This window comes from Mus caroli, chromosome 9 (genome assembly GCF_900094665.2).
Source record: "Mus caroli chromosome 9, CAROLI_EIJ_v1.1, whole genome shotgun sequence".
NCBI classification, from domain to species: domain Eukaryota; kingdom Metazoa; phylum Chordata; class Mammalia; order Rodentia; family Muridae; genus Mus; species Mus caroli.
In genome coordinates, this window is record NC_034578.1 from 98,491,978 (window position 1) to 98,506,687 (window position 14,710).

The 14,710-nt window shown below is 49.3% G+C and overlaps 1 protein-coding gene across 1 annotated transcript in view; it reads left to right on the plus strand.

Annotated features, from left to right (window-relative positions):
• Slco2a1 (solute carrier organic anion transporter family member 2A1) overlaps positions 1 to 14,710 on the plus strand; it is a 78,307-nt gene that overhangs the window by 60,570 nt on the left and 3,027 nt on the right. Inside the window, exons 6-13 of the mRNA XM_021172521.2 lie at positions 226 to 362; positions 2,517 to 2,592; positions 3,106 to 3,270; positions 4,331 to 4,520; positions 6,902 to 7,067; positions 9,208 to 9,371; positions 12,086 to 12,150; positions 14,485 to 14,608. Coding sequence (XP_021028180.1) covers positions 226 to 362; positions 2,517 to 2,592; positions 3,106 to 3,270; positions 4,331 to 4,520; positions 6,902 to 7,067; positions 9,208 to 9,371; positions 12,086 to 12,150; positions 14,485 to 14,608 — 1,087 coding nt within the window. The remainder of the gene's footprint in view (positions 1 to 225; positions 363 to 2,516; positions 2,593 to 3,105; positions 3,271 to 4,330; positions 4,521 to 6,901; positions 7,068 to 9,207; positions 9,372 to 12,085; positions 12,151 to 14,484; positions 14,609 to 14,710) is intronic.

Below are 14,710 nucleotides of genomic sequence, written 5' to 3' on the forward strand. Positions count from 1 at the left end.
TTAGCATTTGCCTTCTGTGCAGAGACTGGGGTGCTCTGGGAAGACCAGAAAAGCCTGGAGAGGGAGAGTTGTACAGATCAGGGTCCGTCCTGCATCGTAGTCTTCCCACCATTGTGGGAAGAAAGTCAGCAAAACACCCCCCTGAGCCAGATTTCCCTTTCGAGTCAGATCAGAGAGATCGGGCATTCAGCCAACAGACACTTCTATTCCTCGGTTTCTTCTCAGCTACAGTGAACCTGAGCCCAGGTGACCCTCGGTGGATCGGAGCCTGGTGGCTGGGCCTGCTCATCTCCTCAGGCTTCTTGATCGTCACCTCTTTGCCCTTTTTCTTCTTTCCCCGAGCAATGTCCAGAGGAGCAGAGGTAAGTTTCCCAAAGCCTAGGACTCCATGGATGTAGCCGCATAAGCAATGGACACGGGCTTGGAAAAGAAACAGCTGGGAAGCTGCAGTGGCCTTGGCAAACTGGGGGAAATGAAAAGAGGTCTTAGGAATTAGGGTTCATCAGAGACTGAGAAGAGGTATCTCTCAGCGTCTTCCCATCGTGCTGTCATCTCGAAGACCGGAGGGTTGCAAGGAACATAGTTTGGAAATTCCCCGAGTTCATCTAAGCTGGGCTAAAGAGTCAAGAAACAATTCACAGTGCACAATGGGATGTGGAGACAGGGAGACAACTGAATCCTTAGAAAGCCGGTCATGCAAACCTCTTCTTTTTTAAAAAAAAGCCAAGCATGGTGGTATATAATTGCAATCCCAGAGCTGGGGGAGGGCAGATAAATGCAAGTATTCCCTAAGGCTTGATAGCCAGACAGCCTAGGTGGGGAGTTCCAGGCTACTTAAAGACCTCTTTAAAAATCAATATGGGGGCTGGAGAGATGGCTCAGTGGTTAAGAGCACTGACTGCTCTTCCAGAGATCCTGAGTTCAACCACAGCAACCACATGGTGGCTCACAGCCATCTGTAATGGGATCTGATGCCCTCTTCTGGTGTGTCTGAACACAGCTATAACTATATATTCTTTAAAAAAAAAAATCAAGATGCGTGGTGCCAGAAGGATGACACCCAAGGAGGTTGACCCATGGCCTCCACATGGACACACACATGCGTGCACACATGTGGACACACACACACACACAAGCTGAGCAGATTGTGAGGCACAGTTAACTTGGACATTTAATAGAGTTTACTAAGGTTTGAGCCTGAACACCTGGTGAGAAGGGGACGTCCACTCAAGGTGTGAGTGAGGGTGTGGGGCAAGGATGGGCTGAGAAGGAACGTGTCTGGGGCAGGGTTGTGTCTGCTAGGGAAAGGAACCTGAAAGATGAGTCTAGGAAGCAGCAGAGAGGAGGTTGGGCGGAGCCTTTATGTTACACTAAAGGGTCTAACGTTTTCTCCTGTGGTTTCTGGGCACTGCGGGGGACTGTGTGGTCACCTAGTGACAATATGGCAGTTGGCTGAGATTGGAGCTTATGAAAGAATGAAGACTGGAGACCTAAGAGGCTCAAGAGAAAGAAGGAAAACACAGTTGAGGGTCAGGGCAGTGGCCATCAGAGAGATGGGACAAAGTCCTGCCTGGAGCGGTAGTGCACAGACTTGGCTGTGGATAGGGTTGGAGCTGCTGTTTTGTGCCTACGACTTAAGACAGAAAGGGCCCCACTGTGGGAAATGGAGCTGTGAGCAGAGGTCCAAAGCTTATCCTGGGGAAGCATTTAAGAGGTTACGGGTGTATTTTGATAGGCTAAGAGTTGGACAGCTCTGAGCTTGAAGACTGTTCCACTCGTAAAATTGTTGAATGATGCTAGGCAAGTTGCTTTGTTTTTAAGCTTCCTTTCTTGTAAAGTTCTTGGGAGTAATTAAAGAATCTGTCTGGGAAGGAAGTTGTGAGGGAAGAGGCGATGGATGGAGAGTAATGGGCATGTTGCCCAGAGCAGGAGTGCTCAGTTAATGGGAGCATCAAAAAATGCTTATGGTAAAGCCCTGGCCTCTGTCTATGCAGTGGCTTGGAGAGAGCCGAGGCCTCTGACTGGAGCAGCTAGCTTCAGAGACTGGCGAGGGTACTGAGGTAATGTGCCCAGAATGATTAAAACAGAACCTAGGGTAGGGGTTTCTTCTGGACTGAGTAGAAAGCAGGGACCCAGAGAGGACACAGAAAGGGGGAGCTGAGAACTGCAGACATCGTAGATCCCTGTGTTCTAGAAGCTAGCCATCTCCGGGATCTGCATATGGGACACAGTGTAGTCATAACGCAGACAAGGGTAGGGTCCAGGATGATGCTTTTGGCATCAGTCATGGGAAAGTCAGATGAAATAATATGCCCATAGGTACTGTGGGAGGCATTGGCACAGATTCACCCTGGCCTCCTGCCAAGGCACCAGGCTCCTGAAAAACACAGGTGGTATCTGCTTCAAGAGAGCATCCTGCAGATGCCCCCTACCCCACATACATGTGTGGTCCTTGAGCCGCTGAGTCAAGGGGCTCAAGGACGGGCCATTAACATCGCCATGTTTGCTACCTTCAGAGGTCTGTTATCGCAGAGGAGACCATGAAGATGGAGGAAGACAAGTCAAGAGGCTCCCTGATGGATTTCATTAAACGTAACTGAGCGCCCCAGCAGCCTCGGGTGGGCTGGTTCTGGGAGGCAGCAAGCCAGGTACAGGGTAAAGGGCAGCAAGAGACAATAAGTAAGGCACGTGACTGCCTCGCCTCCCTTCAGTTCGGAGGGATCCTGCCAAGGACCCTGGTGACCGGTTCTTTACAGGAACCAGTAAATCCCACTTCAGGCAGAGCCAGTCACCCCTTCCCAAGTCTCCCCTTTTGCTCTCTCTCTCTCTCTCTTCCTAGAGTGGTGGCAGTTGTGGGAGGAGACCTTCTCCAGGGTGAGCAGTGTTTCTATTTACCCACCACCAGCATCCTCTTAGTCAGACCACAAGCGTGGTGAGCAGGAATCCAAGGATCCTGGGCTGACTGCTGGGAGTCTGGGTGTCTCTGATTCTGCCCCGAGGAAGAGAGGATGCTGTCCTTGTGGATGAGTCAGGGTGACGGCAAGGCTCTAGGAAGCCTGTGATGCTCTTGCCAAGACCTGCCTCCTGACAGCTGTTTGCCCGCAGGGTTCCCCCGCATCTTCCTGAGGCTGCTGATGAACCCACTCTTCATGCTGGTGGTCCTGAGCCAGTGCACCTTCTCCTCAGTCATTGCTGGCCTCTCCACGTTCCTCAACAAGTTCCTGGAGAAGCAATACGGTGCCTCGGCAGCCTATGCCAACTTACTCATTGGTGTGTCAGAGGGCACTGCAGGGCCTGGGTGGCGCCCTAGGGAGGAACTGGGTACTGTACAGTCCATCCAGAGATAACTGAGGGCCAGACCGGATGCTGGCAGGAGACAGGAGGGCTTGCCGGATAGAAAGAATTTTAAGAGCATTTTTCCTGGTTGGCGATCTAGAGTGATTTTGGCAGGATTCTGAGACTCCTATTCTATTTAGGAGTGGGTGGAGACTAGGGGCTGCCTTCCTTCCCATCAAGAGGGTAGGAAGCTGATATCCTCCCAACTGACCTTATGGGGGTAACAGAGGAGAGAGGGAACATGGAGCTTGAGATATACATAACACCTCTTAGGAGTTGCCTTCTCCAGGAACTTGAGTCTCGACCCTGTGACACGTCAGCCTCCTTTACCCAATGACAGTGCAGATGCTTGGCCCCCACCCACCAAGACTATTGAACCCAGATTCTGTGGTGGGGGTGCTCGTACTTCTTGCAGTAGATGCTAAGAACCACTAATGGGGGTTCCACCAAGTGCCTAGATGAATAACTGGGCCCCGTCTATAGGTGAATTTGACCAAAGATTTGACAAGATAATCAGGGCATGAGATCTGGGGTGACTTCCCTGTCTGCGCTGAAGTCCTGTGTAGACTTTAGGAATGCTATCATTTCTCCAGCCTTCAGTGTTGGATCAGGGTATCGCCACCCAAGAACGATCTACTTGCTTATTGCTGTCATTGTCCTCTTGTTTTCAATCTTGTTTCTTCGAAACAAGTCCTAGAATAGCCCAGGCTGACTCTGAACTTGCTAGGTAGCTGAGGATCACCTGGAATTCCTGATCCCCCTGTCTCCACTTCCCAAGTGCTGGGTTATAGGTGTCAGAAGTTGACTGCCTCTTTGCTCTTTGAGGCTTGCCAACCCTCTAGTAAAGCAAATTCTCAGGATGTACCCAGCAATCACCCAACGGTTAGTGATATTCAGTACTCACCCACATTTTCTTTACAAGGCTGTGCTCCTTCCCGGTGGTTCAGCTCAAGGCTCCCAGGCTGTGCATCCAGCCCCTCTCCTTCTCACCTAGGTGCTGTGAACCTTCCAGCTGCGGCCTTGGGGATGCTGTTTGGAGGAATCCTCATGAAGCGTTTTGTTTTCCCTCTGCAAACCATCCCCCGAGTAGCTGCCACCATCATGACCATCTCCATAATCCTATGTGCCCCTCTCTTCTTTATGGGATGTTCCACACCCGCCGTGGCTGAGGTCTACCCTCCCAGGTAATGGACAGCCGGAATCCAGCCACTGTATGTCTCTCTTCTCTGCCTTTTACCTCCTCCGTCCTGCCCATTTGATCTGATGTCTCACATGGTGACACAGGAAGCCAGGTCTCAAATAGTGTGTTCCATTATGAGATGAGATCGGCCAGCCATTGGGGTTGGGCTTAGGGTTTGGTTTTGTAAGAAGCCACAGAAGCTAGCCAGCTTAGTGTCTGGATGAGCCTAAGCCGTAGAAGCCAGGAAATAAGCAATGGTTAATGCCAGCTCTGAACCAGCTAGAGCTAGAGTCTCACTGAGATGTCTAAGAAAGAGAAGAGACTTGAAAAGGTTTAGAGATGAACAATTAAAATGGCGACACACTGTAAAAAGAAAAGAAAACAAGGGCTGCAGAGGCAGGGGCAGGTCAAAGGACCGGTCTGCTTGCTTAAAGCAGCGTGAGACATAAGCTTAGGGCAAGCTTTATCTTCAGAAAGAGTGTTACAACCCCATGAGCAAGGAATAGGCCACTCTCCCTTCCTCCCCCCTTCCCCACAAACCCACCCCAGGTAACCACCTTGAAACGTTTTCTTTTTTTGAAAGGAAAACATATTTTGTTTATTTATATTTCAAATGTTATCCCCTTTCCTAGTTTCACCCCCTCCTGGAAACCCCTAACCTATCCCCCCGCCCCTTGTTTCTGTGAGGATGTTCATAAGGGAAATTGGTCTGAAGTTCTCTTTCTTTGTTTGGTCTTCAAGTGGTTTAGGTATAAGAGTAATTGTGGCTTCACAGAATGAATTAGGTAGTGTTCCTTCTGTTTCTATTTTGTGGAATAGTTTGAAGAGTATTGGTCTTGGGTCTTCTTTGATGGTCTGATAGCATTCTCCACTAAACCTATCTGGTCCTGGGCTTTTTTTTGGTTGGGAGACTATTAATGACTGCTTCTATTTCTTTAGGGGTTATGGGACTGTTTAGATGGTTTATCTGATCCTGTTTTAACTTTGGCACCTAGTATCTGTCTAGAAAATTGTCCATTTCATCCAGATTTTCCAATTTTGTTGAGTATAAGCTTTTGTAGTAAGATCTGATGATTTTTTGATTTCCATGTCTCCTTTTTCATTTCTGATTTTATTAATTTGGATACTGTCTCTGTGCCCTGTGGTTAGTCTGGCTAAGGGTTTATCTGTCTTGTTGATTTTCTCAAAGAACCAGCTCCTGGTGTTGTTGATTCTTTGAATAGTTCTTTTTGTTTCCATTTGGTTGATTTCAGCCCTGAGTTTGATTATTTCCTGCCGTCTACTCCTCTTGGGTGTATTTGCTTCTTTTTGTTCTAGAGCTTTCAGGTGTGCTGTCATTGAAACTTTTTCTTGAGAACTTTGCCTAAAACATTTGCAAGATTTGGAGACTCAGAACCTTTTAACCCCAGCATAGTCTCTTTCTCATGGAGAGCAACATCTCCAAATACAGCAACAGCATCAGGCAAAAGCATAGTGTGGTATGACCCCCTCTGTAGCTGACAGATGAGGGAGGAAAGCAGAACAAAAGAGGGGAACATTGCCTCGAGTGAGGGGGTGAGGAACTCACCACTGTTCTGAAGGCTGAAGAGAAGCTGGGGACCCAGAGAAGCTGGGACCCAGAGAAGCCTGAAAGCTTGGGGGCCTTAAGGTGGTTTTCACTGGGAGTTTGATCCCACCTCTGTCACCTGCCTGGCCTGAGTTCTAGATATGACACTCTTCGTTGCTCTGAGGAAGTTATCCGTAAACAAAAAGGCCCTTCCATTGTGATGGTCCATAAATGCCAATATCCACTGCTACTGTTTATCAATGCACTACTCAGCCATCAGAACTTCCCCAAAGAAGATCAGTAAGAACAGCCATCGAAATCCACTTCGATGAAGTTCTGGCCCAGGATAGGGAGGCGAATGGACAGACCCAGATCAGTGAATCCATTTGTCTCAGGAGATGAACAGTCTATAAAAACCTCAGTGGCCTCCAAAGGTCTCAGCCAGCACCAAGCTGGGCCATAAGAGAAGGCAAATGTTACTAATGACTTCACTGTAGCATAGACCACTTCCTTCAACAGAGCCTCAGGCTATCAGTCATTTTAACTCTGACAGTGGCATGGGGGGCAGGGGTGTTCTGGCTAGACCTTTACAACTGAGTAATAGGTGGGTTTGGACTCCAAGGGTCAGGAGAATGGAGAGGGTCATGATGTCCAAACCGTGGCAGACTCACAGCCGGCTCCCACCGGCTCCATTCAGATCCTGGGACAGCATTGGCCAAAGACAAACGAGGGTATACAGTCACATCAGCCAGGCCGGGAGCTCGTGCTGGGCTGGACTGTGGTGCTGTTTCTTGGTCTTGCTTTGTTTGATTCTCCTCTCTTCCTGTCTCGCCTGGCAGCACACCAAGTTCTATACATCCGCAGCCTCCCGCCTGCCGCAGGGACTGCCTGTGCCCAGATTCCGTCTTCCACCCCGTCTGCGGAGACAATGGAGTGGAGTACCTCTCCCCCTGCCACGCTGGCTGCAGCAGCCTCAACATGAGCTCAGCAGCTTCTAAGCAACCGGTAAGGACGACAACGAAGGGGGTCACAGGGGCCAATGGAACCACATGGAGCTTTGGGGCTCAGTGTGTCACTCAAAAAACGTTCCTTGGCGGTCAGTATCAGCGTCTTAGCCCCCTCCACCCTCTCTCATCCTTCCCTGCCCCGGGGTCATGACCAGATGCCCACAGCCCAAAGTCAGTTAAAGATTGGCCGGAGACCAACGAGTTCATTCTTGGGAACTTGGCAAAACAACGGAAACAAGTCTGAGCAGTCACTCTCAGCGGAGACTTGTGACTGATACTGATGGCTCTCTGTGGGGGGAAACTTCTGGGTTCTGGGTTCAGGCCATATTACAGAGTCACATGGGCTGGGAGCAGATAGAGGGTCCCCTGTGACTTGGACCTTAGAGGCCAGTGCTGGGAGCAGTAGTCGTTTCAAGCCCTCCTCTCCCAGGAGTGCCACAGAGTTGGCCTGAAGCCGTGAAATTAAGCTCAAATCTAGGGTTAGAAATAAAAGCTCTCTTCACCTGGTGTTCAAGGCCATGTGTCTCCTTCTTAGACCTAGACCTATGGGGACTTGTCCGACAATATATGAGGACAGTGACCCCAGGCCTTCTGGGATCAGGCAACAGCAAATACCTCCTCTAGGTTTGTCTCTTAGTCAGAAATCCGTGTGTGCAGCCACCATGTTGACCAAAAACCCTGGTCTCACATTTTGCATCCAGTCCGATAAATGCACACAATAAATGCTGAGAGACTTCCTGAGGTGACTTACACTTGAGCAAAGACCAGAAGAATCCTATGGAAATGTGGAAACCCATTGCACTCGAGGGAAGGGCAGGTGCCAGTGCACGGGAGAAGCTGAGGAAAGGCCTGGTCGGCGCTAAGCGACAAGTGTCACAGCTATTGGGACAAGGGACCGACAGGCCCAGAGCTGGGCAGGGCCAGGCAAGCCAGGCTTAGGAGGTAGATTATTCCCCCTCTTAACTCCCTCCGATGAGAACAATGGGACGTCTATGTCATTACTATAGGATGCCCCCATAGGAAGAATGCACCTGTGTGTCGGCCATGTGTGTTGGCCATGGGCCAGGCTAGCCCCCACTTACCACCTCTTGCAAGGTCACAGGAAAAAGCTTCTCCCCCATCCCTCACTATGGGCAAAGGCCCTTGGCTCTCAGGTAGAGAAGGGTAAGGAGCTAAGACAAGATGGCCCCTTAGTTTGCCTCTTAACTGGAAGAGTGGTGGCTTCTGTGGTTTTCTTATCTTTATTTACTCTCCGCTGACTCATCTACTTCCAGAAATAATCTTGACAAGCTTCCAATAACAGCACAAGTACATCAAGATAAAAATCCATTACCATGATAGCAAGGGAAAAAATAATAAATTATAAGGGGCATAAAGTCTTGGTATTTTAAGATCCAGATTGCGGGAGGTTATGGCAATATCGTGTGTTAGGAACTTCTGAGCTTGAGGGCCACAGTCCCACTGACTGACAGAGGGAGGCCTCCTAGCTCATTAGTTGGCACAGCCCCATAACAGCTCTGACACCAACGACATCATAGTCTGGGCCATCAGCCACTGCAAGGAGGGAAGGCAAAGATGACCAGATGAGCAGTGGCCGCCAAATGAGTCTAACAGCAGTGTTGAGCCACATAGAATTATGGTGAGGCAGGGTCCTCTTCTGGGGGCTCCTCTTAGGTCAAAGAACACCTCTTCAGTGGGGAGTGCTACAGAGCATTCAAGAGACTGTTATTGTTTCCTCTACTCCCAGAATATACCTCCTCCCATAACAACTTGCACAACCACTAGAGCGGGCTGGACCGGGAGGAGAGCTCCCCGGCTCCAGGCGCTGAGCTGATGAGGGTGCTTTGCCTGGTGGTGGGATCTTGGACAGTCAGATGTTGGAAGACTGCAGGAGTTCATCCTATGCTAGACTCTTGGTGAAGACCATTTCTAAATGTCCCCAAAGTGAAAGAGGCAGGACCCCACGGGGCACTCTAAAACCCTCATCTGACCTCTTTAGTCTTTGAATCCTAGATTTTCCTCCATCCCTGGAGGGCTGAAGGGAGGGCAGAGGGATTCGTTCATATTGGAGGGAAGCAATGTGGATGTGTGAAACATACAGAGGTTAAATCATGACGTGGCCCCTCCTGTTCTTCAAGATCTATTTGAACTGCAGCTGTGTGACTGGAGGATCTGCATCGGCCAAGACAGGCTCATGTCCTACATCCTGTGCACAGCTGCTGCTCCCGTCCATCTTCCTCATCTCCTTTGTGGCGCTCATTGCCTGCGTCTCCCACAACCCCCTCTACATGATGGTCCTACGGTGAGTGAAATCTCTGAGCCTCTGGCTGCTGCTTCCACACCCTCTCTTTGACAGTACATCCTGTTTCCCATTCAGTCTCTCCTCCCTTAACTGGGGAGTCTTAACAGCAACCTACAAGTGTCTAATGGGGAGAAGACAATAGGTACACTGATGGCAGGCGTTCCCTGTCCCAGGAGGAGCTCCTGGTAGGGAAGCCTGGCCCAGGCTCCTAGTATCCATGAAACATAGGCCCTGTTGGCACCCCCATTTTTATTTGTGGGAAGTTAAATCATAGCCCAGGATGGTGGAACTGTCAAAAGGCTGAGCCACAGGTTCAAGACAGGCTGTGAGTAAAGATTCACTTGTTCTTCAATCTTAAAAGAGGAGAAATCAGCAAGTCAGAAACTGAGGAAAGTTCCAGAAGCAAAGCAAACGCTGCGAGAAAGGGCTGAAAACGTGAAATTTGCAGGAGACTGGAGACTCAGTGCTCAGAGTGGAGGGACAAGGGACCAGGGTGGGGTCAAGGGAAGTGTCTGATTTTTATAGAGAGCGCCTCTCCCTCTCCTCATTCTACCAAGAAGGAAAATGTAAGAAAAAAAAGAAAAGAAAAAAAAAAAGAAAAGAAATCTCACCCAAGTTCACCTAACCACCTCCTGCCTGCCTCTCTGACCTCTCATCCAGCCCCATCAGCTTACTTGGAAAGCAGAGAAGGAGAAACACAAAGGTTGAAAAACTCCCTGTCAGATTAAAAGTCTCTACCTGAGTGTCTTGGGTGTTGCCTGACCTCATGAGCCCCAGTTTCCTTGTCTATGAAAGGGAGATAGTGATACCCACCTCCAAGTGTGAGTGTGAGCAATTACAAGGCAATTGCTTCGTAAACAGAAGCTCTTCTACTGGGCGTGGTGGTGTCATCTATAAATCTAGTGCTTGGAAGTAGGAGAACCAGGAGTTCAAGGACTTCTTTCCCTAGATAGTAAGTTACAAGCCAGCCTAAGCAACATGAGACCATACCTCATGAGGTTCTCAATGTGTGAGTAACAATCCCTTTGGGGGTTAACCGACTCTTTCACAGGGGTTGCCTACTACGACCATCAGAAAACACAGAATTACATTACAATTCATAACATTAGCAAAATTACAGTTAGGAGGTAACAACAAAATAATTTAGTGGTTGGGAGGGTCATCACAGCATAAGGAACTGTATTAAAGGGTCGCAACCTTAGGAAGGTCGAAGACCACTGCCCTACCTCAGAAAAGAGATGGGGGCTGGTGTTCTCCATATTGATTAGGACCTATCTCTCCAGAAGGCTAAGCAATGAGGAAGGACCAGCTGTCATGTCAATAACGTAGCTTAGTAACAGAGCACTTGCTTAGCATATGTATTTTACTCTATCCGAGTCTAGTCTCTTTCCATTCATCCCAGAACCTCAAACTACTGAATAGTACCATGAACATTCAGGATTACATCCTCCCAACTTAGTCCAATCCCTCAGGATACATCTTCATGGATACACCAAGAGATTTGTTTCCCAGGTCATTCCAGATCCATACGTTGGCAATGAAGATTGGCCATCACAGTCATCCATTATGGATCGGGCCATTGGAGACAAGCTGATACAGAGGGAAAGAATATCCATCAACTGGGATTCCAGGCACTGTCCATTGGGAGATCCCAGATGGTCCCTCTTTCTCCTACTTGAACTCCAAAGAGCCTCCCTTCACTGGGTCATCCTCCTGGGGATGTCTCTCAGATGCCGACTAACTTTGGCAATGGTTGTAAGACAATATGGAATGACCTGGAGGCCACTTTTGAGTTCTTTTCCACTCTGTCCTCGACTCCAAATTCTTTTCCAAATGATAATCACCCAGCCAGGAGTATGTGTGGTGAAAACGTGGAGAAGCCAGAGTCTGGTCACACAGCAGGCGCTTCTATCACTGCTCTGAGCTCCTCAACCCTGTGTGTCAGAGGCCAACCCCCTTTCCACTCTCCAGCTGAGGTGGCAGCTCTCTAGGGAGAGCTGAACCTCTTTACCTGGCTTTGCCATCCCCCTCTTGAAGAAGAAAAGGTAGAAAGCAGGACCACGCACAGAATCCATGGGACCCAATGCAAATGAAACTGTAAAGACTTTGGCTTGTGAATCATTTAAGAACTCCAAGACATACGTAAACCAAAGCTGGGCCTTTCTGATGGCAGCATCCTATGCAGCTGTTCAAGTCACACCTTACAAAGCTGGCCCAGGGCAAGGAAATGTTTCAGATCTGCACAGAAGCTGATAGCCCAGGGCCCTCTTTTCCTGGTACAAGATATTCTGTGGGTGTTGTTCAGACCTGCTGTCTAAGCATCCAGCCAGAAATTCCTTTCTACTTGGTCTCTCTTGCCTGCTTTCTTTCCAAGAAGTCTCTGGAAGTCCTGAAAACAATACAGACTATTGGTTCTCAAACTCAAGTTTACATCCAACTCTCCTGGAAAATCCATGTTTTTGATAGATGCCAGGTGGAGAATCTGTATTTTGAACATAGCCTGGGTGATGCCTCTGATCCAGCAACAGTGCTTTGAGAACGATGGGTATGACAGGCATTCAGCAGATTACGCTCATCATCCATGTGCCTGGTCAGACGCCATGAGGACCAGTGCTGACCTGCTCTGAGTCTTTCTATCCCCTACACCTCATACCCTCCAGGTGATGCTGCAGGCCAGAGTCCTCCTGGTGCTAACTTCCTGTTTTCCTTTTCAGTGTGGTGAACCAGGATGAAAAGTCGTTTGCCATTGGAGTACAGTTCTTGTTGATGCGTTTGCTGGGTAGGTGATTTAAGAGCTTCCTTCTGGAGTAGAGGCCCTGGACCGTGGGCATCTAAAAGCCAATGTGGGGCGGGGCAGGGTTTGGAGAAGCCCTGGTTCATCTTGGCTGCATATTCCTAACAGCAAGAAGAAGCAAACCCCGACAGATGACAGTTTGCCTGATTGCTTGAGATCGGGGAAGATTCTGTCTACAGTATTCAAGCCAAATTTAAATTATGTAAGAAAAAAGAAAAGGTCATAGCTGAGAGTGCTGAATACAGAGTTAAAGGCAGGTATTTTTAAAATCTTTCTCCAAGAATCCGCCCTAGGAAACAAGACCTTGCATTCCTGCCCTAGACAGAGCAGTTTCTGAGCTGAGCCCTGGCTTCCTTCCCATTTTCCAAACCTCAGTCCTCTGCCACGGTTCAGCAAATGTCTCTTCTGTCGGGGGATCCTGCCTCCAAACCCTGTCTGTCCTCAAGTAGCCTGGAGCCCCCATCTCAACACTCAAAACACTCAAGCTGTGCATACACATAATCAGCAGAGACCTACAGGGAGGGAGAACTCCCACGGGAGCAGGAGGCATCTGGCTTCCCTGAGTGCAGGGACTGCAGGGAGAAGAGACACACAGTAGGTTCCTTCCCAGCCCGCCAACTCTCATCTGCCCGTTGACACCCCTTGGCATATTCATGCATTAGACTGAAACCCAGGCACTGATATGGAGGTCTTGCTACGATGGATGAACAAAAGTATAAAGATTGGATTTAACAGAGGATCTTTGTACTGAGAATTTCAGGGGTGGGGATTTGGAGGTTCCGGGCAGAAGGACTTGAGTTACTATCAATGTGCGCCTTCCTACTTTAACCACTGACACCCTCTGCAGTATTATACAGTGGTGCAGGTCACATCTTGCCCTGCCATGGCTTCCATTAGCCTTCCAGCGTGCGTCATCATCCCTGCTGAAGTCAGATGGGCAGGAGACTATGCAGGGTCTGAGCCAGCATTTTCAATGGAGTTTCTTAGCCGCAAGCCATTTATCCTATCATGAAGTCTCTCAGTTCCAAAGGACCCTTAACCCTCTAAATGACAACTGTCACATCCCTGGAGCCACACAGGGGACACAGGGTATCTTGCCCAGGTTGAGGCTGGTTCATTAGCACAGCTCCTTGTATTTATTTATTTATGACTTACCATCTATAGCTGGTTTATCACTTACTCCAATGCCCTGGTGGGGAAAGAGCCCTGGCATTCCTCCCAGAGGACCTTCTGCCCTGCTTCTATTGGTGACTTAAAGAATGGCCCCTCTGCCCCGCTGCTCCAAGCCCTTGCTGCTTCCTCTTTCCCACCTGAGCTCAGCTAACTCTGTAGACCACAATTGGAAAACACGGGCCTGGAGGAAATTCACTGGTCACTTAAGAACACAGCTTCACTCTGGGTTAGATGAAAAGACTGCCTATTTATAAACCCCAGCAGGCTCACAGTCACCCACTGAGATGTGGTTGAAAACTCTCTTTGACTTCTTTTCTATTTAGGGATGGGTCACTAGGGCCAGTTTCCAGCCACTGTTCACCTAGAAACCGGAGGGTGAGCAGGGGCTGGGGGGCTGCTCTTGGGAGTTTCTCTATGTAGGTAGGGAACAGGACTGAGTTGCCTCTTTCTTCTAGAAACGAGAACTCACAGGGTGCTAGAGAGTCTGGTGTTTTCAGCACCGTGTTTCTGAGAATGGGATGGCCCATCCGCAACGTAAACCCTGGACAAGTCCACCCTGACCCATTGGCTGCTCACAACTTGGCTAGCACCACTGAGTTTGGTGGGGTTGGGGAGTGGGCATCTAAAATATTCAGCACCCAGTAAGGTGGTGTGCCTGCTGGACTTCATCTAACATTCAGATGCTAGGATGATTCTGCAACCTGTGTTTCTGAGCAAGACGGGGAACTAAAGGTCTCCAAAGGGTGTTGTCTGATCTAGTGGGCTAGTTTGGAGTGGGAGAAGAACGTGGGATTTGAATTTCAGTGAACCTTTGGGTCCACAGAGGTTGGGGGAGTCCTTGGGGGCATTAGCACTCTGGAGATGGAACTTCTACTCGGGGCCAGCCTTGAGCTTGAGAACAGTGCCCTGTGTCTGAGCTGACACCAGGTTGAGCCCATGATTCATTCAGCCCTGAAAGAATGGATTCCCTTTTACCTCCTAAGCCTTCTGGTGAAAGGGGAACTCGAATGAGCTTTCTGCTTTCCCGAGTCACTGTGATTCCGAGGGCAATGTGTGAACTGTGCCATTGATGTGGGGGCTCGGGCATCTCTGACTGCAGATCCAAGCCACCGAGACACCCTGAATTCTCTTTCCCATTGTTGCCAGCCTGGCTGCCATCTCCATCCCTTTATGGCCTGCTCATCGACTCCTCCTGTATCCGGTGGAACTACCTATGCTCAGGGAGACGAGGGGCCTGTATGTATTATGACAACGATGCTCTCCGAAACAGGTGAGGGCTCCCACATACACAGGTACCTAGGAGATTAGGTCTGTTGTCCCAGCACAGGGGAAAAAAAATCCCTTTTTTTAAACCTCATGGATGTGGTGGGGG